Source organism: Beta vulgaris, chromosome 8 (genome assembly GCF_026745355.1).
Source record: "Beta vulgaris subsp. vulgaris cultivar EL10 chromosome 8, EL10.2, whole genome shotgun sequence".
Classification (NCBI taxonomy): domain Eukaryota; kingdom Viridiplantae; phylum Streptophyta; class Magnoliopsida; order Caryophyllales; family Amaranthaceae; genus Beta; species Beta vulgaris.
In genome coordinates, this window is record NC_079209.1 from 46213075 (window position 1) to 46239234 (window position 26160).

At 37.4% G+C, this 26160-nt stretch overlaps 2 protein-coding genes and 1 long non-coding RNA gene across 4 annotated transcripts; 1 reads left to right on the forward strand and 2 right to left on the reverse strand.

The window, feature by feature from the left end:
* Positions 1 to 1611: 1611 nt before the first annotated feature.
* LOC104884343 (protein HEAT STRESS TOLERANT DWD 1) lies at positions 1612 to 10990 on the reverse strand. Its single transcript, XM_010668980.4, has 12 exons — positions 10781 to 10990; positions 10530 to 10693; positions 8235 to 8313; positions 6719 to 6886; positions 6462 to 6560; positions 6097 to 6262; positions 5863 to 5969; positions 5591 to 5730; positions 5427 to 5499; positions 2532 to 2647; positions 2308 to 2425; positions 1612 to 2052 (listed from the first exon to the last, which is right to left on the reverse strand). The coding sequence occupies exons 1-12, from the start codon at positions 10829 to 10831 to the stop codon at positions 1921 to 1923; spliced, it is 1413 nt and encodes a 470-aa protein (XP_010667282.1). The 5' UTR covers positions 10832 to 10990; the 3' UTR covers positions 1612 to 1920.
* Positions 10991 to 13378: 2388 nt separating this feature from the next.
* On the forward strand, positions 13379 to 16074 carry LOC125492282 (uncharacterized). The gene is made up of 2 exons (XR_007268779.2): positions 13379 to 13583; positions 13705 to 16074. It is a non-coding gene; the product is annotated as an uncharacterized LOC125492282 (long non-coding RNA).
* Positions 14815 to 19704, reverse strand: LOC104884344 (uncharacterized). 2 transcript variants are annotated; one of them, XM_010668981.4, is made up of 12 exons: positions 19354 to 19704; positions 19193 to 19249; positions 18824 to 18875; positions 18653 to 18726; positions 18424 to 18554; positions 17925 to 18010; positions 17654 to 17804; positions 17401 to 17568; positions 15769 to 17313; positions 15286 to 15375; positions 15127 to 15194; positions 14815 to 14967 (listed from the first exon to the last, which is right to left on the reverse strand). In XM_010668981.4, exons 1-11 carry the CDS (start codon positions 19376 to 19378, stop codon positions 15129 to 15131), a joined length of 2445 nt encoding a protein of 814 aa, XP_010667283.1. In that variant the 5' UTR covers positions 19379 to 19704; the 3' UTR covers positions 14815 to 14967; positions 15127 to 15128. The 2 variants fall into 2 exon arrangements, with proteins under 2 accessions (XP_010667283.1, XP_010667284.1); XM_010668982.3 differs by lacking the exons at positions 18824 to 18875; positions 19193 to 19249; positions 19354 to 19704 and having other exon boundaries at positions 18424 to 18565; positions 18653 to 18787.
* Between the last annotated feature and the right edge of the window lie 6456 nt (positions 19705 to 26160).

Consider the following 26160-nt stretch of genomic DNA (forward strand, 5'->3'; position numbering starts at 1 on the left):
TGGCTATTCAAGACATTTCATGGGCTTTTAGATTGATAAGTGAAAGAGTAAACATCGAAGGCCATTTGTCGATTGGAAATGTTGGTTAGCTCTTTAATCTTCTTAAACTATGTTTTTTATTTTAGCACAAGTTTAGTTTTATTGAGTCCGAGTTTTCTTTGAGTTTTTTTGTCTTTGGTTGTTTCCCAATTTCGAGGATATATGAGGAATCTGTTTAACCATGTGATTCTAGGTGTTGTTCAATGTACTCCTAGGGATTTTGCTTCTCATATTAGTCTGTTCTCGAATATTATGTGGGAAACCGTTAAGAGTATTGTTGATTTGTGTATAAAGTTGGGCGAGGGCGAGTACGTGCTGGTTAAGGACCCCTCGAAACCTCAAGTAAGGATCTAAGGTATTATTGATTTTGATCTTCTATTATAGGGATTGCGAGTTTCTAAAGTCAAACACATGTTTAAGAATACGAGATAATAATTTGACTAAAAAGATCTTAGGATTAGGTTATTGAGGGATGAATTAAAGACATACAATTCACTCGAAGTTCATGTGATGGTTTTAATAGTCATCACGTTTCCAAAAAGCATCTTACGGGAGGCTTCCCAATTTGATTTTACGCAAGTTTTAACCTCCACAAATTTTTGGGTTTTGTTCTTTTGAGGAGGAACTTAAGATACTGTGTGCAGGATATAAAGTCACAAAAAAAGTAACTTCATCTGTAATTCAATATGTATGATTCCATGAAGATTTTTCATTTGATGGGGCTTGGGATTTATCGTCTTCGGTACATATATGATTCTTCAAGTTGAGATATGGTAATCCATCTTTGAGGTCGTTTTAGCAAGCCGGACAATTCAGGCGCACTAAAACTCACCCAAGAAGAATTTTGTTAGCGAACTTCATACTATCCTCAAAGCAGATCTTTGGACAAGTAACATACCAATTTGATTTACAGCCTCTTGTTGGTTCTACTAGTTATTGTATGTAAGAGTTAGTATATATTTTAATTTCGTGTTAGTTTATTTTCTGCTTATCATTTGCATGTCATATCTTAGTTTGTAATTCTGATTTTAATTAATACAAAATATACCTATGTCGATATATATATAATAAAGCTTCTTTTGAATTTTCTTAGAATTTTGGTTTGAAGTTAACCTTTATTTATCTGACGTGCAATACCGTGCTACATTTTATTTTAGTGATTGATAATAAACCCTAATTTCCCAAAGAAACCATTGATTAACAAGTATTTACAACATTTCTATATACTACAGTTTTCCACTAGATACCATTAACTTTTGTTTGTATATTCCCTTTTCCGGTTGTCTTGCTATCTAGAAATTTTACAAGTATGCTAGTTGCGAAGCATAAAAGAATGGACCAAATGTTTAGTTGCTCAATTACTATAATTTGCCAACCGCTCATCAAAACTTGTTCTACAATTAATTCAAATCAGGTCCATTTTAGTTCAAGTTCCATCTATTTTAGATCCTAAACCATTTCAATTGTTGAATATAGTAAGAATTAAATCAGATTGAATTGGATCAAATGGCATTTCGGGTCAATAAGATCTTCATGTTTACCATGTTGAGAAACACATTTAAGTTGAGCTACTTATGTGTAATATACTCCGATCGCATCTTATTTATATCACACTTAAAATTTAGTTAGAAATAACCCCAAAAAAAAATCTTAATGTATAATTCAAATTTCTGAACTAAAGTCACTTAACCAACAACAATAATTACACAACAGAGAACCAAAAAATAGTAACCATAACTATTTGATAAACATATAATATCTAGAAGCACACGAAAATTGCATGACATTTGAAACCCGATATCATTTTAACAGCCGCCATAACGCCGTTTTCCGACACGACATTCAATGATGCATGGGAATAATGATGCGAGATCCATGGTGTCAAGCACCATTAGCTGGAAGGTTGTTTTCTATGTTGTGAGGCATTAAGATGTTGAAACCATCAGAAGCAGTTGATATAATCATTCCTGGAATCTGGGCATGCCAATGAAGCTCCTTCAAGTCCTTTTGACCCTGAAAAAGTTTGCACGAAAAAGAGGGTTAATGTCCTATAATTAAACTGTCATTTTCATATCGTAATTCACCCATCTACAATAGGTGGGTAGCTCTTCAAATTGAATTTGAATCATATCGTAACTCAATAATGTTTAAGCAAATCTATGGTGGAATTTGGTATCTTTTGACCATTGAACTAAAAAGGTGGCCTATTATATAGGAACGTAGGGACTGGCTATATCATGGAACTAATTATAGTGTCAGCAATATGACCTGATGGACGAATAAAAGTTGCGGAGGCAAATCCTCAGGAGCATTCACTTGGTCTTCTGTTTGAGCTTTAAATTCAGCCTCCTCTTCTGTATCTTTTTCTAGTGTCAGGTCCCAAATTCTGCAAACAGAAAGTAAAAAGTATGAGTTCAATCAAATATATCCCTATTTTTGTGCAGATCTATATTGCACCTGAAGCTATCACAAGTTATCAAAATTATTCTTACGTGAGCTGATGATCGGCAGAAGTGACTGCCAGTGTAGATTGCTCATGCGGACTCCATTGGATGGATGTGATTGGGTGTTTATGGTAAGTAAAATGTGCAACCACAGCATTTCCATCCTGCCAAGCGAAGGATTAAATGTAAGTGGCAGATCAGCAAGCCGCACAGAATACTATTATGCTAAATTACTTATTTGGAGGAGAAAAGAAGATTCAGGACAAAATCAATCATGAAAGACGATTTTGTTCTTCGCTAGAAAATATATTCCAATACATTCAAGTAGAAGCCTACCAATGTGAAATGACATTGGTACAACCTACGCTATTTGGACTCTCCATCTCACTTTGAGTTGTGACAGAACCTTGACAACTCCAACACGAGCATTAGCACTTAATGCTTCGTACAAAATAGTCAACTCGGGCACTTCGACTCGTAACCATGACAAGACAAGTATTCTAACTCCGAGTAACATATGCTATAGTCATATAACTTAATGTTAAAACTCGAATTCCCACAATTTACAACCCTATGAGTGGCTCTCATTTGACAAGGCATGCAATTGGTTAGATATCAACCAGTTCTGGTACAGTTTAAATCCCCATCCTGTTTGTAATAATAAAATGAATTACACAAGCCCTCAACAATGTCAACCATAGAGAGCGCTCCATAGAGAACGCTGCTCCAATGGGCAATGAGAAACAAATTAAGGTCAATGAACAAAACCTTGCCACATCACTGTGGAACCCGTCAGCTACAAATAGTAGTGTGCTCCCACTCAGGTCAAACCCTCATCTAAAAATGATTTGGGCCTTTCAAAACCAAGGGATTGAGCATCTGACAAGCAGAGCTTCTATAATTCCCAATAGTCAGGCCACGCATTTCCTAATTCCAGTCTCCAGAGACATTTCCAACTAGATGGAGGCATTTTTGAAGCTTTGCATTACACTTCTCGGCAGTTCCGAGCAAATCCCACTTTTGAACTTGAAACACTACTTATCCAAATGCCTCACAAAAGTCGGCCCACACATTTCCAAATGCCTAACTGAGAGGCATTATAAAACTTTTCAGCACACTTGGCATTTCCAAGCACATCCTGTTTCCGATCTTAAAACGCAACCCAAATAAACACCTCACAAGAGTAAGCCCACGTGTTTCCAAACGAGACATTTCCAGACGGGGAGGAGGATTTTTGAAGCTTTTCATCGTCAATTCGGCATTTCTAAGCGCGGCTTCCGACTTTGAAACGCTACACATTCAAATGCCTCAGAGTAGTCATCAAGGCAATTCCAGCTTGGAGGGCGGGGGGGTATTTTTATAACTTCTAAACATTCTTCTAGGCATTTCTGAGCAGATCTCACTTCCAACTTTGAAGCATGACCTGTTCAAACGCCTCACAAAATTCAGCACGCGTTTCAAAGTGCATGAGATATTTCCAATTAGGGGAGACAATTTTGTAACATTTCAGCACTTCTTGGCATTGCTGAGCAAATCCCATTCCCAACCTTGAAACCCATCAATCATTTCCATATTTCCTAAAATGGTATTAGCTTTACCAGCTTGTATGCTACTATCTTTAACCATTCATAAAGATGTTTGGTACAATAAGTTGTTGGATGTTAGCAAAACAAAAAAGCTTTCCGAAATTCAAACCATATTTTTCATTTAACCGAAAGCTTTCAGAAGCTATATACCAATATGTTTTTTCTAAAATTGACCACATCAACATACTCAAAGCGAAAAACAAACAAAGATGTTGCTAAAAGCTACTCCGTCTACCCCGAAAAGATCACCCCATTATCCGTTCTAGTTTGTCCCCCAAAAGATTGCCCCATTTCTTGTCCTCGCAATCACTCTACTTTATCCCATCCCAACATGCTAAAGGACAAATCTACCTACTACCCTAATACAACTCTTAATAAAGTGAAAGAAGAGAAGAGGGGGGCAGTCTTTTAGGGACGGAGGGAGTATATGTTAAACAAGCCCATATTGTTTGTCCCCACGCCTAGATGAACCTAGAGCGACTGTTTTTGGCTCATTTGCTCATCTGGAAATCGAAATGGATTGATTAGCTGAACGGGAGAGTCCCAAGAAAATAGCCATGGGTAGGTGTACCTAGAGCTAGGTACACCCGACTAGAGTATAGTGGAGGTAGAACCATAGAAGTGGCGCTGAAATCAGCCAGGCAATGACCACCTCAAGGTTCGGTACCGTGAGGCACTAAAGCCTTCCCATCTTAATGCAGCCCAAAAATAGTGTACAGCTTCGCAAAAGGCACACCTTAACCTGCTTTTTGATACTCAAAAAAGCCCAAATAATCATATCTCAAAAATTCCAGCAAACAGCGCCCCAAACCTGTTCATAACTTAACTTTCTAAAATGTTGAATCATACCCTTGAAAGTTGGCAACTGTTTTACCTAATTGCTGATCCAGTGACAGCACTCCCATGGGCCATCCCCCTTGTCCCCCCACCCAACAACAAATTGAAATCTGAAACATATAAATTGGTATGTGTGAATTGATACGAAGACACGCATTCTTGGAAGTGTAACAAAACTAGGTAGCAAGTTTTATCCTGTACCCAAAGCGTACCCCGGATGAGGTAACATTGGTTTGCAAAGGTTCATTGCTACATTCGATGCTTTTGTTATTTGCATCATACGGCAAAGCAAGACATATATAACTAAGCATCACCAGATGTGTGAGCTTTATCACTTCTATAGTCGTACAGAAATGATTTTCAAGCCTCAACCCTAGACAAATAAGAAAAACAAGGCAATTCAACTGTAGTAAAAAGGAAGAACAAAAAATAAATTTATCTTCTAGTTATGTATGCATCAGATGTTCACAAAGAAGGTTTTTAGGTCAGAGTAGCGTATCAAATACAAGACCAGGTGTACCTTGAGCATTCTTAGATCACGAATGGAAAATGACCCATCATCGCTACCTGATGCCAACATACAGCTAGCTAACCTGAAGCCAAGCAAGTGTCATATCAATCAGAACATGTGGGAGTGGCTACAATAATAATCTAAATAACAGAGAGGATAGAGGATTGGTTAACCTGTTCCATGAGATTACATTAACATCTGCATCATGGGCCTTGAAGGATGTTGCAGCAGATTTCCCCAAACGAGTATCCCATATTGCAATGGTCTTATCCACAGAGGCAGAAGCAAATACACTGGCTTCTGTAGGACTCCACTGAAAGGAAACACATTATAACAGGTTAAGAGCACAATAACATACTCAACAGAAAATCCACCATTCTCATTTCATCTCCATCCAAACTTACAAAAGAATCATACTTAACAGCTGAAGGATACAAAGGTGTACCTGCAGATCTTCCACACTAGCAGCATGCCCAACAAATGGACTTGTATCAACATTCCATTTTGTCTCAGATGCAGGTTCCCACAGATAAATAGAACTTTGGCAATCACCTTCTCATACAAATCAATACCATATGTAAATTTTTTTAGTCTATATAGTACCAAATCATCCAGGATCCATCAAACAAACAGTTAGCTGCACATAAACATTACAAATTTGTGATGAATGTCATCTTACCTGATACTAGCCTTCCAGGAACAAGGGGACTCCAATCTATAGCATAGCCTTCATCTTTGTGTCTGAACATACTTAGTGGGGCCTGATTGAAAACAAAAGATTCACCTCGACTGCTGTCTGGTTCTGAATCAGCTAAGAAATTCAGATGAGCACTTAAGTCCCAGACCTGTAGAAAAGTTCTCAAATCTTAATACAAAGACTCAAGTAAAAAAGCACGCCAATGGGTGTACATCTCAGTACACCAGCATAAAAGTCAACACCTATGCAGTGTGTGGAGGTTTTGAATGACCAAGTTATGAAAATAACGCTAAATTCAATAATTTATAAGTAAGATCAAATCTTAGTTGAATTCGCTAAATACTAACCTGCACATAACTTGTATCTCCCCAAGTTGCACAGATATGAGGTTTTTGTGGCATAGAACGGATTCGATTAATGCATCCGAGATGAGCCACCTTGCGCAGCTGCAACATATATAAAACACTTACCTTTAATGGATTTATAAATGCAAAAAATTTGGCATACAACTCCTTGATAACAATGTGATCACCAGCGCTATTACCATAAAAATTCACGAAGAGAAGACCTAGAACATAAAAAAGAAACATAAGTGAAGACTTGCCTGCAATATAGGTGCTCCTGATCCATGCTCATCCTCGTCACTATCTTCATCACTATCACTGTCCATGTCTGAGCCATCACCCTCCCTTTTAGGTACTAATTCTCGCCTTTTCCCAGATATGTTTGATACCTTGATTATTTCAATAGAATTCGACGAAGGTTTGTCTGCCTGCAAGAAAAAGCATAAGAATAACACCCATATCATAGAAAATAGATGGTCTGCAAGCTTGCATATGAAAAACATAATTGAACTAGAATGGCAGCAAGTTTATAGTAGACCTTTGCTGAATCAGTTTTTGTATATATCCTATGATACAAAGACAACAGTAGCGTGCACCACGCTAGCATCATGCATCAACACTACAGGTTAAAGATTATGCAGCAAAGTTGCAAAACAGAATTTTTTTAACTATTGAAAGGCAGAGATTAGATCAGAAGCCAAGAGATCATTAAGCTCTAGCAACCTATTGTTGGTCCACCCCTTGTCTGGCAGCATATCAGCTTGGTTTTAATCAGTTTTGATATGTGGAACTTGGTTTCAATCAATAGAAATCACTTTAATCAACAAAAATCTGTTTTAATCAGTAATTATAACTTTTGAGATTTAAAATCAAATTATAATCAGTCCATATAAAGTTTAGATCATTATAAAAAGTGAAAACAACAGGGTCTAGATGTTGAAATTTTAATCAATCAAAACCAATGCCAACTCTATGTAAACAGAGTGTCACTTTTAGCCTCTGCTCGTGAGGCCACAGGTGTACGACTCTTCTCCGAAGCAAAGAAAACTGCCTTTGCTTCCGCATGTACTGTGATTCACTTAAAACAAACACCAGTACCACAAGCTTTATTCTCCATTATCCCCTTAGTGTATGACCCCTTATATCATCCCAAGCTCCAGCAACCACCAATAAAAGGGCTTCATTGTGTAGTTTCAATAAAATGTAAACTGAATGAGTCTGTCCTTCAATCTTTACTTTCTCATCCTTATCGTCTTCCTAAATCTTCCAGCAAAAGAACCTTTTGCATCTCAAAAGGCTTTCAGGTTCACTACAAATACCATAATGTTACAAGCATTCCAAGATATGTCCACTTCTTATAACCCAAGTCTTTTCTAGAGATGCACAAGACTAAATTAGAGGGAACCAAAAGCTTCTCCAACTTCAAAACCATAAATAATATCAAGTAAACAAATATCCCTCTTCTTCAAACAATATTCCTTTCTGTTATTTAAGAAGTAAATGTATGTCTCTCATCCTCTCAATAAAATCATGCAAAAAGTCAAGTGGAACTAAGGTTCACTTTCTTATTTCGTGGAAGCCATAAGATAGAATATAACTAAAAAAAAAAAACCAAACTCCCAATTCAAAGTTGCAACTCAAGGTCAATGGTCAATGAAAGAAGGGGGTGGCCACAACCAGAAGAGGTCCATCAGTGTACCATTCAAGTTAGGATAAAATTTCTGCTAGAACACTAGGTATCTGATAACAATTAATGAAATATTTAAGGGAACTCACCTGAGTACCGGAGACAACAAAAACAGTATGAGGAAACTCGGATCGAACCAACCCTAAAGAATCACGAACAATATCGAAACTGCAAAATTAATCACATACAGAATTAACAAAAGCCTTAGACAAAAAAAAACCTAATCTCCCCTACTCCTCCTTCATCAGTTAGGGGCTGCCATGGATGATTTCATCTATGGTAACCCCCCTTTTCCCTTTTACTTTTAGTTTTTAGAGTATTTTCTTGCTTTGTTGAATAAATTAGTATCTCTTCATGAGATTTCTTCAAACCCTATTATGGGGTTTTTAGTCTCTCGAGATCTCTTTTTTCCTTATGGGAGTTGTGAGTGTGGTTTTTTTGTTTTTAGGTATGATAAATTATTCTTATTGGTTGAAGTTCAAGACTCAACATGAAGGTATTAGAATCTCGAATGCGGTTAACATGGCTCAATCAAGAATGTTCTTCCCAAATTATGTCAGAATGATAGACTTCCTCATCAATAGTTGTTTGATTCAGCAAATACAAGGGGGCTACGTTGTACTGCTCGATCTGCTTCATTATAGTTTCTTTGAAGACGAATTTGAATTTACCTTATTAATTATATCTTGTTTTTCTTTAATATATATTGTAAATGACGTTTGACCTTCAATTAATGAAATTTCTCTTTCAAAAAAAAAGCCTTGACAAAAAAAATTTCAGAGCAAAGACCCAAAAAAAAGCTGTAATAATGAAGTTAAAAACATATACAATGAAAAGATTTCAGCTCCCAAATCTGTTAAATGAAGTTGCACAATATATGCTCCCTCCGTACCATAATACACTTCCCGTTTATTTATCCGAAATCAAACTTTGTAAACTTTAACCACAAACTCTCAATCAATACACAATACAAAATATACTAATGCCTAATTTTTTTCACAGTTGAAAATATAAACAATATAAACAATCAAAAGAATAATTTAAAAACCGTGCAAAAAGCACATGGGAAGTCTATCAAGGACGACAGAGGGCTAAATTAACCTAGACAACACAATGGCTTGTTTGGGATTCATTTGAAAATCTGAAATTGACCGGAATGAGGTGTTTGGGAAATTACAGGATTTGCATTTGGAATTAACCCAATTCCATGTACTCCCTCCGGCCCCCGAAGGATTTCCCATGTGCAATCTTGGCACTATTCATGAGTAAAGAGAATCTTCTAAATTTTTTCCGGTATATAAGAAAAAACATAGTCGTGAGGGGTCTTGTTTGATTAGTCTCATCTCAACTAGTAGATTACAAAAATCAAACTTTTATAACTTTTACTAATATGTAATTGAAGATATTAATGATACAAAATGTGCATCTACAAACGTGAAAAGCAGAAATGGAAGATCCTTTGGAGGATGGAAGGAGTGTATAATAAAAAGAAGTCCAAAACAATAATTCGAAATGCACTATAAAACTCTGTCATTTCCTATTCCCTAGTTTCTTTACTCTCTTGAGTTTCCCTTCTCAGCCTCTACGATAATATCAATTTATCATCTCCCCCACAAGATTCTCTCTATTGATGCTCAGAGCTCACCTTTCCAATTCTTCTCTTCATCTATTTGGATAATTTTTTCCTTATTGTATCTCCTTATCTCCAAGATCCAAAGATGAAGATAAACACACTATGAGTCCCGCCAATTATTTTAAATCTCAATTTACTCATGGAAAAGCCTACTCTTGTAGTAAAAATCCATTCTTTGTTTTGAAGAGTTTATGTTTGTTATTTGCATGGGAAATTGAGGAAGGCCGATCAATATGGTGTAAAAAGATTTTTTTTTTCTTTTTTAAACTTTTTGGAGCAAGATTTAGTCTTTGTAATCTAATTCCTCATCATAAGCATCAAATCACAAAAGATTGTTCACTTCAATTATTTGATTAAATTCTCCTTTTCAAATTAGTGTTTGATCTTGTTGAATACATTATCCCTTTCTCCCTTTGTTTAAGGTCAGTAGAAATTCTCTCAAATTTTAGCTTACAATTCTAAATACATCCCAAACAAGTAGAATTAAAATACGAAATTTTCGAACTTTTAGTATATACCAAACACTAGCTTTAAAATGAAATACAAGTTTCCTAACACTACCTAACAGGTTAAACAGATTCCCTAATGACGAACACGAAAATAGAGAAAAATTACAAATCACCATTCATTCTGATATCATAAACATTCAATATTCAACTTTCCCCACTCTCTTTCATCACCAAGTTCAACAATCATGATCCCAGTAAAATAAAAAAAAATAAAAAAATAAAAACAGGGACAAAAGGATTACCTCAAACAAGGCCAACCCACATGGAAGGCATGATAAGAATTGTAAGCAGAAGGGTCACACTGAAGCTCTTCATCTTCTGCTAAAGAATCAACACCTGGTTGCCATACTCGTGCCGGCTGCAAAAGCGGAGGGGCTGATGATGACGCATCGCCATTTTTGGGGACCTGAAAAAATGCACAACAAACATCTTCAATCACATAAACCCAAATTGAGCGATGAAGAGGGAAGAGAGAAGAGGTAAAAAATGTTACCTTGGTCTTCTTTCTCTTTGGGTTTTTGGGTTTTTTTATGCTTCGAACCATTTTTGTTTTAGGTGGTTTAAGGTTTAACAATGGTGTGCTTGCTGCCGCGGAGGAAGAGAGGAAGAGGGGGGTTGTCTGCAAATTGTAAGTGTGAAGAGCGTCTTGGGGTTTAGGCCTTAGGGTTTATGGCTTAATAGAATAAACCCAACTTTGTGATTTTAGTTTTTTAAAAAGGATTATATACCACACTTCCTCAGTAATTCAATACTCGCGATTAGGGGGTGATAATGAGTCTGGTTAGTTCGAGAATAGTTTGAGTTTGGCTCGTGGTGGTCGGGTCATATTCGGACTTGGTTCGAGACTTTAACGAGCCGAGTTGAATTAGGCTAAGTTCGGCTCGAAAGCTCGTGAACATGTCAATTGTACTTTTATATAGAAAAATAATATATTTATATATTTACATGAAAATATTAACTTAAATATCACACAATAATAGCTTAATAGTTTCATTGTCTAAAAGAAAATTTATAAATCTTAAATATTAAAAAGGAAAAATAAAGAAAACATGTAAAATTAAGGGTGATAAAAGAGCCAAGTATGTTCGTAAACAGTTTGAGTTCGACTCGTTTAAATTTGTTCAAAACTCAGCTCGAACAAAGTTCGGCTTGTTAAGCTTCAAGCTCGAATAAACGTAAACGACACAAGCCGAGCAGAAAGGCAATGGTCATCTGGTCTAAGAATTGAGTGGGAGTTATGGTCATACAAGAGTGGATAAGTCCTCCTATTTAATAGGAATGGTGTCTGGGCCTCATGATGAGCGAGAACTGGAAAATTGTATGGTCATACGAAATATGATTAAAGATTTAATCCTTATTTGAGCAGTTCGAACTCAATGATCAAGTAACATAAATTTGAGAATAACATTGTGTTATCAAATTTGACATTAAGTGACTTAAGGAATTTAACATTGCACTCTTGTCTTCGGACAAGTGGGAGATTGAAGGAGTATGTCCCACTAGTAGAAAAAGGACGATTTGCGTCCCCTCAATTGCGTCGCACAGAAACGGAAACGACGCACAGTTGGGATTTGCATCGCATGTGGGAAGCTGTGCGACGCAAATCACAAAAATCTCTCCAGCAGGTGCGCGGTATATGTGTCGCACCCTCCTCTCATGCGACGCAAATTAACAATGTGCGTCACATGTGAGGAGAGTGTGACGCATATACCGCGCTCCTGCTGAGAGATTTTTGGACCAATGTGTGTCGCACCTACGGAGCATGCGACGCACATTGCTAATGTGCATCGCACCTACTGAGCATGCGACGCACATCACAATGTTTTCAGCATATAACTAGCGCGTTTGCTTTAAAATGTCTCAAACCCTAAAATTTCTCTCTCCCTCATCCTCACCCTCTCTCTCACCCTCACCCTCACCCTCTTCTCAAACTAGCGTCTCTTTCTCTCTCACTTTGTCTCCCTCAAACCCTAAAATTTATCTCTCAGTTTCATCATCCCTCTCTCTCTCTCACCTTCACCCTCTCTCTCACCCTCACCCACCTTCAATTCTCTCTCAACTCTCTGAACTCTCTCTTAACTCTCATATCTCATATCAACTCTCTCTCAACTCTCATCAACTGAATTCTCCTCGATTTTCCGGTGACACAAAGGAGGAGACGCGTGCAATTTTCCGTTGAAAGGAACACCAATAACCGAATTCTCAGCGATTTTCCGGTGACACAAAGGAGGAGACACGTGCAATTTTCCGGTGAATAACGATTTTCTTCTCTCATTCTCTCTCCTCCAACTCCGGTAATTCTCTTCGTTTTTTTGCCATTTTTCAAGATCTGATCCAAAATCGACAATGTCGACAAGAAGATTGAAGAACTCATCGGAATCTCTCTCGTCGGTGAAGATTGAAGGCGTGGACATGAATTTTTAGGGTTCGTGTTAGATCTAATTTTTATTTCTGGGTTCAATTTTTTTTCATTTCGTTTTATTTGTATTTTGAGTCTAGGTTCTTTTTGTATTTCGTTTATTGTATATCGTCGCACCTTCGGATATGTGCGACGCAAATTCTCCTTCTTTGTTGGGCTGGGAAAGCCATCTGCGTCGCACCGTATACAACGTGCGACGCAAATAGCTAAACGATATGCGTCGTTTTCGCATACGACGCAGATCAATTATAGGTAATTTGCGTCGAGACCTATGCAGTCGGACCCATGTCTGACGCAAATAGGGGTCCCAGGTCCGACGCAAATCGACCTTTTTCTACTAGTGTCCTTAAACATCCCAACAATTACTAAATATTAATAGGAGTATATTATGAAGATAATAAAGTTAATTATTTTAGTAATCGTATTTTCTTGCTATAGAATAAATATGATTAATAGGATAATATGGATTGGGCCTATAACTAAAATAGATTAATCCTATGAGGTCACGCATTGTAGCACAAGTTGGATAAAGCAATCCAAATCCATTTAGGATTAGGATTGGGCCGGTCCAAAGGGGAATAGGAGGAGAAGTAGTTCTCCTAACTAACCTATGACTCTTCTATTATATATATGATATAATATTAGGGTTTAGGTAATCAATCCATGAATTAGTTTCTTTTCACTAGAGAGAGAAAGTGAAACCCTAAACTATTCCATCTAAACTAGCTCCTATACCATCAAAAGCAAGAGAAATTATACTATTCCATTCTAGCAAACATTGGTGTTCAATTGGTGCTCGTGGACTACTTAGAGGAGCAACACTTTGGGCTCTTGGATCTTCAAAGCTTGCATACAACAGGAAAATCACGCTACAAAGGTTTGATATTTAATCCCTGTTGAATGATTCATGTGTTTGATTATGTTTGCGATCCTATGATAGATGTTAGGAAATTGTTTCCTGAAATTCCGGTATATGCATCTATATATTCCTACTGAAGGGATGGGAGAAAATGGATACGGAGCAAAATCAAAGGCCTGTGTGTTTTAGCATGGTTTATATGGCATTGAAGGAACCAAGCTACTTTTGCGGATAATCGTATTGCAAAGAAGGTTGTTGTTGATAGAGCGAGTAAGCTGGCGACAGATTATGGAGTATATAACACGAGCATATATATGGAGCTACTGCCACCCCGCAAACCAGTAGCTTGAGATGGTGGATGCCACCTGAGGGTGTGATTGAAGTAAAAGCTGATGCGACTGTGGGTGAAGATGGATGGGTGAGTCCGGACTCCAGAGGCTATTGCGATGGACTTCTTAGGGAAGATTTTGTGGTCAGCTACCCGCCAATGTCGTGCTTGGTGGCCACTTGAAGTGTCGGAAGGAAAGACCGCGCTGTTTGCAGCAAAATTAGCTCACAATCACAAAACTTCTTGGGTGATGATTAAAACTGATTGTCAAAGCTTGGTATATATGCTCTCAAGGGAGCTATCATGTCTTGTTAGTATGTAAAAACTTTTTGTCTGCGGTTTGGTCTCATGTGCATAGGAATAGCAATTGTGTGGTATATCACCTCGCAAGAGTTATTCCTTTTGGTATTGAGCAACGGTGTGAGTGGTTCCCCCAAGTTGCGTCTTACATGCTTATGGACGTTTTGTCCCTCTCTTAAGTTATGCACAACACCTTTCCTCTCAAAGAAACTCATTAATAAAACTACTCGTATTAGTATCAAATTTTAAGAACAGTCATTTCATGAACCTTCAATCTTGAGTACATGATGGACAGTGAAGTTTCTATTACATGGACATTGACATGGAATTTTCTTATAAAATTTCTCATAATTATTTTACGATTATCACAATTTATTACCAGTCTATAGTCATTTGTACGGGGCTTTGACGCATTCTTGATGTTACTGTGCTTTTTATCTGAATGGATTTAGTCTAGTTGGAAGTACTGCTTTGGTTCACCTCAATAATCCACTGAAATTTGTCAATGGCTATGTTCTTCCTTTCTCACTCGAGTATTGTGTATCAAGTAGGTTTTTTTTATCATTCTTTTTCTCTAATACTATTATCTTACTTCTTGCCGAAAGAACAAAAAAAAAAGAATAAACACAAAAATGGATTTACATTAGCACAAAGCAGTTTGATATATGTTTACAGACACGTAAATGGTATGTTTCTGTATAGAAATTAATCCTACGCTGGCCCCAAAATCAGCATTGGCTGTATATTTTTGGTGAACTACATTGGCTGTATGATCTGCATAATATGAGATTGTAAGAATCAATATTCATCCCAGTTCGTAGAACTAATTACAGAACAAAGAAAAACTCGAAATGAAAGGAATAGAAAGGAATACATCAATGCATTACTTACTTCGTAAAAGACCAGAAAACTAGAAAATGCAAATATAAGTACCTTCAGTTTCTCTGTCTGGTAAGTAATACAAGGACGCCAAAGCCTACCATGACTGCAATCTTCATTACCTGCAAAAATTTGGAGAATTTAAATACTCTTTACGTGTTCCAAGTACAGTTTTGTGTAATAAACTGATGGAGATTGAAGTCGAAACAGAACCTGCCCGGCTGGTCCAGGAATAGATATATCGTTATGTCTTCTGCTGGACTCTGGTTTTTTACTTTGTGTATGATCACCAGTATCCGGGAGCTGAAATCGTAATGAGGAAACATATTAGAGAATTTCCTAAAAAAAAGAGTAAATAATTTTGAGGAGATAACACATAGCTAAATGAAAAATTTTATATATGGGGAAGCTCTAATTTTTCCTACTAGTAATTCTGAAACAGCATATCACACAGCAATAAGCATGTAAACTGACATTTGCACTTGTTGCTTCAACCAACTCGACTAACTCATTTCAATCAATACTAATGCAAGTTCTTTTGAAAAAGGTGCTAAGTTTGATTATTAGAATTTCTGCCAAATCATCAAAATATTTTATGCATATGATCAATGAGTGTTTTAGATCTTATTCAGATGAAAGAGGAAGCAAATACTAGTATAAGCTTTTCTTGTACTGGTCATCTAGCTGCAGACTGACCTTTTCTTGATCATTATCTTGACTGCAATTGGAACGACAACCTCCAAGTACATCAACAAATGGCCTATCATCACTTAAAACACATGAGTGTATCATTTCATCCAAAAACATCCACCCACGATAGTTATCAATCGAGTAACGCTTGTTCTCATAAGATATTTTAGATTTTACTCTACGTTGAGAAGATTTCCATTGTTTGCTTCTCCATTTCTTCTCAATGACAAGAGGATCGTTGGAAGTAAAACCATACTTCTTACTGAACATATCAGTTGAAAACTTCTTTCGTCTAGGTAAAGCTGCAAGAAGTGTCTTCAAAGAAAATATACTTTTTTCAGAGACGGGTGATGTATGCAACTTTTCCATACAGTTTTTCTCCTGTTCATTCTCTTCTTCTGTAGGTTGTGTTTTGGATATATTATTCTCATCAGAAGTCTCTTGAGGAACAGCTCCATAGTCATTGTCTTTCCCTCTTCCTTTCTGTGTCTCTTCTGGTGCAGAAATAGCTGATGCTGTTTCTGAATATGCATCAACTATCTTTTTTAAGATTACTTTGGATGAAGCATCGACATTACTATTACTCGTTGCCCAAGTCGTTTCCTTAGTTTTGTTATTCGGCAATGATTCCCCTTTCTCTTTCCCTAATTCCTGTGAAGTTGAAGAAGCTGGTGCCTTTTCTAAGTTGGACAAAACTGATTTATTGTTGACAATAATGGTTTTCTTTAAGATAGACATGTAGGGTGGGGTATCCACTGCAGCATTATGGCTTAATTGAGTTGGTTCATTAGTAGCAGATAACTGTTTCCCTATTTCATTCTCAGTTTTCTGTGGAGTTGAAGGAGCTGATGCTGTTTCTAAGTTGGACAAAGCTGGTTTAGTACTGATAGTAAAAGTCTTCTTTACGATTGGCACTTTGAAAGGCGTATCCACACTAGTTATACTGCTCAACTGAGTTGTTTCCTTTGTTTTACTAATAGTAGGTAAGAATTTCCCGCTTTCTTTCCCTATTTCCTCTGGAGTTGAAGGAGTTGGTGCCGTTTCTAAGTTGGACACAGCTGGTTTATTGTTGGCAGCAACCTTCTTCTTCAAGCTTGGCACTTTCAATTGAGTAGTCACTGTAGTCATATGGCTCAATTGGGCTGTTTCCTTCGTTTCAATAGTAGCAGGTAACAGTTTCCCTCTTTCTTCCCCTATTTCCTCTGGAATTGAAGGAGCTCGCACTGTTTCTATTTTGGACAAAATTGGTTTAGTACCGATAGTAACAGTCTTCTTTATGTTTGGAACTTTAGGAGGAGTATCCACTCCACCAATACTGCTTATTAAATATGTTTCTCTTGGTTTATCAATAGCCGGTAATAGTTTCCCTCTTTCTTTCTCTATTTCCTGAGGAATTGAAAAGGCCAGTTTTGTTTCTAAGCCAGACAAAATCAGTTGATTATTGACAGGGATCGTCTTCTTTAGGCTTGGCACTTTGGCAGGAACATCCACCATGGTACTACTGCTTAATTGAGGTGTTTCCCTTGTTTTATTTGTAGCAGGTGACTCTTCCTGATTGTACAGAAGATTTTTTTGGGAATTTAAGGTTTTCTTTGCAGTAAAATACAGTAACAAGCATAATTGTCAGAAAACAGATACCTTCACTGGACTGCTTTCAAAGGCAAGAATCATTTTCCTTATATTGCTCGGGGATTTATCCGACTGATCACTCTGTTGCTCCGCATCTTGCCCTTGTAATCTTTCCTTCAGGTGCTGATAAGCTGGCAGCTTATCCAAAGCCCCGGTTGATTTGGAGGTGGAGAATGCCTGTTCCCAATAAGTGTCATTGAAACATAGTTTTATGTGATCAATGAAGTTACATTGAGGTTTTATTAAACATGAGAAGGATTACTTGTTTCTTCTGACCAAGTTGAGCTTTCTTCAGAAAATTATTCTTATTATAAAATTCAGCAGATATCTTATGAGCTTGGCTGTCAGATGGATCCACACTTTTCTCCTGAGCCGCGATCTGAGATCTGATTGAATCTTGTGGAGAAGCAGAGCTGATATAAATTTTAGTTCACATGCAAAAAGGGAGAATTGTCAAGAAGTTTCCTTTGTACTTCATGTTTAATGCACAAGATTTATATCGTACAAAGTTGAGGAATAACGATGATGCGGACCTACCAACAGAAGCGTGTGCTAATGCTGAGCTACTATGTCTCCTCTTCAGGAGATCCTCCTGTTTTCTCCGAGCTGCAGATTCTCTCTGCAAGTCAAGAAAACATCTACAGATTATATAAAAGTATGAAGGCAGAATTGTGTTGAAAATTTGAAGAACTTGTAGAGACTCAAAAGAAATACTATGTATTAACAAATTTTCATTTTTGTCATTTTACATGCACATAGACTCAAAATAATATGCAATAGTCGGACCAAGGGTGCATTATCTTCAGCTAGTCTTAGCTTATGCGAACTTATTACTCCTGAACTCTTGTTAGACATGAACTGAACTTATCTTATCTAATTAGATCATCCTGTATTTGTGAATTGAACATAGGTAGCTTTATTCGCCTCCAACATAACTTATCTGAACTAGTTTTTCTCAAAAAATGAATACAAGGTGAGGATAACATAAACTGATTCCACAAAAATCATCCAAAATCTGACATAGATAATTACCATAATACGAATTCGATTCTGCTCATCTTCAGTAAGAAGAAAATGCAGTCTCAAACGGATGTTGCCCCCACCTTTAAGAGGAAATAAATCATCCCATATAACTTTTTCAACAATTGATCTAGTTTCAACATCTGCAAAGCAACTTCACTTCCATCACTGGTCATCATTCGGCCAACATATAGATGCTTAAAATGAGCTCAAATATGTGTGCATATCACACTTTACAAACCTGTATGTGCTATTTCATTCCCTTCAAAATCATGAACTGACACATTCAAAATGTCCCGAAGCGATGCTAATGGGCTTAAGGATTCAAAACAACTCAAAAATGTATCATTAGATCTAAGCAAAAGTAGCACTAAATCTAGTATAGTGAAAAAAGAAGTTAAAGTGACATTACAGAGAAGTTTCTTCCTTGTCCCGCATTTCATGTGCTTTCTTTCCCATAGAAACTGCATTGTCCCATCACTATGTATTAAGATACAACACAATCTAGAGATTTCATAGTTATGTTACTCGCACTCTTCATCCCGCCTTAAACATTGGTGTCATTTTTTGACACTCAAGACATGAGAATACACACTTAATTTACACCAAAATTTGGTGACCAAATATATAGAACTTTTTTGATGGGACCAAATATATAAAACTTTACTAAAAGCTATTCAGTCCGATACTTGGACACGTACCATGTCATGTCCGAAATGAGTATACGAGTCTAGCAACATCCTACAAAAGATATTTAAACAAAATAAAGCACTTTCCGCACCTTTAACACCCATTGATGAAGACTGTGGTGGAGATGGAAGTCCCACCAATTCTAGTACTGGTTAAAACAGAAAGTTAATATCAGTTATAACCTGTATGTCACTTTTCTTGATACACAAACTAGAAAATAAGGAAAAAAAACCTTGAAGAACTACTACTTACCTGAAACATGGATAGTCCCCGGCATTGAAAATGAAGGACTATAATCAGCAAAAAATGTGAAGGGTCAAATTAAATGCAGATTATTACAAGGTAAATAACGAGAAAATGTATTGGAATTTTTTTGGTAGGTTTTGGAGATAGGATGGTACTAAGGATTAGATGTGGATGAACCTCAGAGATGGAGTCTAAGAAGGGGACCCACCAAAATTCATAGAATTGCATTAGTGACCTCAAACTTCTACATGGCTAAAAGCCTATATGAAGTACAAAATTTGTCTCTTTTAGAAAACTTCAAAACAAAACAAAATAATGTTTCTGCTACGAATTTTGATCGACCATCGATGGTGAATAATTTGTGTTTCAAAAATATCTCGATTTGTGCATTATTTTGTAAGCCGAAAAAAATAGCATAGTCAAGGTTTTCGGGGTCAATTTGGCCCTTTATGTGTCAAATTTGAGGTCGAAATTTGCAAAAAAGATTAAATACCCCTCAATTTGCATTCCACAAACATTTCGATATGCGTTTATTGCTTTAACGGTTAGATATAAAGGAAATTTAATGGAAAAAGTCACGTTTGGAAATTCAACAAGAGTACAAGGTCATTTTTGGGAATTTGAAAACACAGGGTTACCATTAGGAAATCGAAAAACTACAAGGTTACCAATGAGAGTTTTCCTATAATTAACCCTAATGAATGTTTTTTTGGATTATTTAATATATTCTCTCTCTACGTTTCCTTCTCTTCTCTTCTAATTCCTCCATGGCAACAACCTTGCTTACTATCGCAACCACCACCATGTCCACCAACACTACCTTGTGCCCTGTTTGCAAATGTCATCGAAAATTTGCCACCAACACCACAACCTTGCTCTTTCTCTCTCGCGCCATTCTCAATCGACTATATTCCTCCTAGAGGTGATCATGGGCCGGGCCGGACCGCGGCCAAAAAATTTTGCCCATTGGTCGGGCCGGGCCTAAATTCGGGCCGAATTTTTGTGTCCAAAGCCCACTATTTCGGGCCGAAATTAGCGGGCTTTTGCGGGCAAAACGGGTCGGGCCAAAAAATAGACTAAAAAGTCATTTTAGGCTTGCCCAAAACCCGCCCAAAACCCAAAAAATACGGCCCGGTCGGGACGGGACGCGCGGGTCGAAAAATTCTGCCCCAAACCCGGGACCAAAATGATCACCTCTAATTCCTCCCTCTTCGTCCTTTTTTCTTTCTCAAATTCGGAGTGGGGGTTCTTTCTGCTCTCTCTCTCTTGCTTCCCTCCATAAACCTCACTTAAAGCAACATCGACATCGAATTCGATAAAAAAAATTCTTGAATTGGAAGAGTTTGAGGAAAGTAAGCCATGTGAAAAGAGCAATTGGTTGAGTAAATAAAACTCTTGAAGTTTTCTCCATTAACATATATGGTATGGAGGAGAGAGAGTGCGAGATTAGGTTCCAAAGGGGCTGGATTGTTCTCTATCTTCTTCTTTCATTGTTGGTAGAAGTTGGAGGGTGTGATTTGAATACAATCGAAAGGAGTATAATATATATTCTTCCTTTGGCCAAGCACAGCACTAACTGCATAATCAATAGATTACACATAATCTCGAAAGCAACACTCTAATCGGGAGGTTGTATGATAGGGGCAATGATCAACGCTTCCTTAATCCTGTAAAAAGACTCCACACAAGCATCAGTAAAATCAAAAGTGTTGAGCAACAATAATTGAGTAAGGGGTTCCGCAATTTCTGAAAAATCTTTTATAAATATGTGATAGAACTCCGCATGACCTAGAAAACTCCACACTCTGTTGACATTCACAGGAGGAGGAAGTTTCTCAATCACCTTAATTTTTTCTCTGTCCACCTGGATGCCATTTTCAGATATGAGGTGTCCAAGTACCACTCCTTCATTCACCATGAAGTAGAGGTGATCATGGGCCGGGCCGGGTTCGGGCCGGGGCCAAAAAAATTTGCCCAATGGCCGGGCCGGGCCTAAATTCGGGCCGAATTTATGTGTCCAAAGCCCGCTATTTCGGGCCTAAATTAGCGGACTTTTGCGGGCCAAAACGGGCCGGGCCAAAAAATAGACTAAAAAGTCGTTTTTGGCTTTCCCAAAGCCCGCCCAAAGACAAAAAAAACCCGAGCGGGCCGGGCCCGGCCCGGCCCGCGGGCCCAAAAATTCTGCCCAAAACCCGGCCAAAAAGCGGGTCGGGCCGGGCTCGCGGGTCGGGCCGGGCTCGCGGGTCGGGCCGGGCTCGCGGGCCGGGCCAAAATGATCACCTCTACCATGAAGTGACACTTTTCCCAATTAAGAAAGATCATGCAAACACACATCAAAGGCAAAACCATAAACGCTAAAATCATGCATAAATACCTCCATGATATTCTCGGTGAAATCAGAAAAAATAGTCATCATACATCTCTGAAATGTAGCAGGGGTGTTGCACAAGCCAAATGACATTCTACGATATATATGCAAAAGTATCATAGGACAGGTGAATGTCGTCTTCTCCTGATCTTCTGGGCGAATGGGAATCTGAAAGAAACCTGAATATCCATCCAAATAACAGATGTTAATCTTTCTAACACCTGATCAATAAAAGGGATGGGGGAAGTAATCTTTTAAAGTGGCTATGTTTAATCTGCGATAGTCAATACACATTCGACAATCTGTAACAATACAAGTATGAATTAGTTCAACCCTATCATTCTTAATAACAATAGTCCCCCCTTTTTTAGGAACAACTTGAACCAGGCTTACCTACTTAGAATCTGAGATGGGGCAGATGATGCTCGCGTCAAGTAGTTTCATTATTTCCTTCTTCAATACCTCTTGCATATTAGGATTCAAACATCTTTGGGGTTGTATGCAAGGGCGGTGATTCTCTTCCAAATTTATCTATGCATACAAAAATCAGGACTAATACCCTTTAGATCATCAATACTATACTCAATAGCCTTTTTATGCATGTGAAGCACTGTAAGAAGCTGTGAAAGTTGGCTATCTATGAGTTTAGTACTAACAGTCACAGGGCATTCCTCATTATCATCAAGAAATGCATATTTGAGGTGAGAAGGTAAAGGCTCAAGTTCTAACTTCTTTACCTGTGACTCGAAATTAGATCAAATAGTCTCCATTACCTTACAGTCTACTACCTTATCAATGTCAAGGTCATCCAGATCAAGAGTTGTCTCAAATAAATCATCTGACAGAAATTGTTGAAAACCACCATCAGAAATCTCATCTAGTACATCAGTCTTGCAACATGTGTGCTCAAGCATAGGAGACTTAATAGCATTACTTAGCTTAAAAGTAATAATATCATCACCAACACTTAAAGTTAAAGAGTAAGATTTTACATCAATAACAGCACCTGCAACACATAAGAAAGCTATACCCAAGATAATGCAAATCTGAATATCTTCTTCCATATCAAGTACTACAAAATCCACATGAATGTAGAATTTTCTAGCCCTGACAAGTACATCCTTTAAAATACTCAAAGGATATTTTATAGAACGATCATCCATCTACAAAATAATCTACGTGCACTTTAAAACTGCCAAGTTCAATTTATTACAGATAGATAAAGGCATAACAGATACACTAACACCTAGGTCACATAAAGCCTTATCTATAAACAATGCACCCACATGACAGGGGATGGAAAAACTACCAAGGTCTTTTAGTTTTGGGGGAATTTTATTTTGCAGAACATCACTGCATTCTTCAATTAGAGCAACTCTATCTATGCCACCAAAAACTTTCTTCTTAGTAATCATATCTTTCAAAAACTTGGCATACACAGGTACTTGAGAAATTAAATCAGTGAAAGGAACTATTACCTCAAGATTCTTGACCATAGACATGAACTTACCAAGTTGTTGATCAACCTTTGATTTTTGCATCCTGTGGGGAAAGTTAGTGGTGGTGTAGAAGAATCAGTAACCTTCTCCTTGTGCTTCTCTGCTTTACTTACTTTCCCGTGCTCAATTTCAGTTTTTGAGCTATCCTCACCTTCATTTTCATCCACTACATCATTCTGAAGTGGAGGTGGCAAATTATCATTAGGGATAGGTGGAGCATCACATTGTGTACCGCTTCGAAGAGTGACGGCATCAGTAGTTCCTTTGGGAATTGGTTACCCCGGTAGATGACTTAGTTGCCTCTGTGCATTATTTTCGGCCACCTGAGAAAGTTGAGTCTCCAAATATTTGGTAGTGTTCTTCAACTCCTTGATGCTCTCACTAGTGGAAAAAACTGCATGCGCTACTTGTCAAGTGCTTCGGTTGAATAATCAACCCAAGCACTTGTGAATATTTTAATATTAAAAATTCACAAGTGCTTGGGTTGACTAGTCCACCGGAGCACTTGATGTCAAGTGCTCAGTTTGACAAGTCAACCCAAGCACTTGCACTTGCACATAAGTCATAACCCTCAAGAACTCATAACTCCTCCTTCGCTTCCGTCGTGTTACTGCACTCAAACTCCTCCCTCAAGAAAACAACTCGTCGTGCTACTGCGGTCGTCTGTCCACCGAACCTTCTCATCCTCCTCTTTCGCTTCCGTCATGCTACTCGCTTCTCCGTCGAACCTTCTCGTCCTCCTCCGTCGCTTGGGTCAAGGCTGCACAATCTTAGCGCTTCTCCGCCAAACCTTCTCGTCCTCCTCCGTCGCACTCGCTTCTGAGCGCTTCCATCTGGTTAGTATTTTCAATTTTTCATTATTTTTGATCTAATTTCAGTAATTTCAGTTTCAAGATTACGCTATTTTCGAAACAACGCAAATTCGCCAAACAAATTTACCTATAATTAGAAACAGTGGATTGAAATTTCTTACCCTGTTAATGGTGGATTTTTGCTATGTTAATGGTGGAGAACTACAAAAATTGACCCATTAAAACTAGGTTTTTTTTAACTAAAAATCAGATTCCAATGCTGAAATTTATTGCTAATCACATAACCAATCAAGTTGAAATCCAAAAATAGTGAATGATTCTACAACACAATAAGTTTCAGATTACACTTAACAACTAACTAGTATTATCTGATTACTTCATCATAAAGACCCCAGGAGCTTCCGTCCATAGCAAAGTGCTAGTAACAATAAAAGTTTGATTGAAATGTAACCGTATTTACCACCATTATCATAGAAACACTGTAAACAGCTAACATGTCTGCTATGTAACACCTTGTGAACTGACAAAATTTTCCATAATGTAAGTAAAATGCAGATTGATGTGGCCATGTGTGGTAAGGAAATAGAGAGATAAAACTCACATTTTGACTATTTCACTAGGTGTTAGACGACAAACAAGTTAGCGAAGATACAAGGCAGATTAATGGGCCAAAAAAATACTTTAGTCACTGTAAAGACGAGTGTAGAAATTGAGCATCAGAAGAAGAAATAGCTCAGTAAACATTTTACCTTAGCAATAGGAGCCATTTCAACAACTATATGAACAATATGCATTGGGGGCTTTTTGGCTATCCCACCAAAGACGGGTACATGGTAATCGATACCATTTTTATTGTCAAAAATTCCACCATCTTCCAACTCCGAGAAAACTAAATCCATCATTATCGTTTGGGGATAAGAATAGTTATTCCCGGTATACACTTTGCTTTCTTAAACCTATTTTGGTAAATACTTTCAGTCTCCGACTCCACAAACCTAATCCAACTTCAATCTGCTCTCAGAGTATCTAAAGAAAACTAGTAGAATTAGTGCCAATTCCATGAAGATCAGTGAGAATAAGAGGTGAATCATGGTCGATTACTTAAAATTTTGGACCCGAGAGGAGAGAGAATAGTGAGATAGAGAAAGGCTGGAGGGTATATTTTATAGAGTTAGGGTTGTAATTTTTGCAAGCGGAACATTGAGAGCTTGTGTTTAGTTTAGTAGTTGTAGTTGGTGTTTGTTTCTTTTGTTAGGCTGATCACGACGACTTAAATTTTCTATGGGAGACTAGTTAATCAACTTCCCCTAATTTTGGATTTCCGGGTGGATACGAAGTTGTTGCGTGAAACCATACTTGGAAAATTTGAATAATTCTCTCTTAGTTTTTGAGCCTTTTGTTTTTACAATGTATGAGGGTTGATATTAGATTTTGTTTATCTCAATGAAAAAGAAGTTCGAATCATTGCAATAGTATGTGTTAGTTTTTGATATCGTTGCTATAGGTGAAAATTCCTTAATTTGTGCACATAACCTGAAAAGACATTTGTTATCAAATGGAGGTACTAATTATTTGTAGATGCTGAGAAATCTTTTTGACATCAAATTTGAAACGAAAATGGCATGGTTAGATATGTTTTGACTTTTAAACAAGTATTATGTATACCGGGTAAAGCAATTATGGAGGAAATTTCAAAGTGGTTAATTCTAGTATGGTTTCGAACCACCAATATGATCGACCTTTTTATAGTTTTGTAAACACTTTAGTTGGTTATTTATATGTGGCATTCTCTTCAAAACCAACAATTCTTGGTTTTCGAAGTCATTAATAAGTACCTCTCTTTTTTGCTACAATGCTCAGGGTGCCTACATATCTTTACACCTCGTCTCTGTGTACTCTTTCCCCCTCTCTCGGTCTCCCACAGGTTAGTTGCACTTTCTCTTGCTCTTATGTAAAATTTGTTTCACATTTTTGTTCAAATGATTTGGTCATATTTCAATTTTGAATCATTAAGAATGCTTTAAGAATAAAGGATTGAATTTTATTCAAAATTTTGTTTTTGTTTCCATGGAAATCACGACTACTAATTTCCCTAATATGTTCTCTGGGTATATATGTAGATAAGTAACTACCT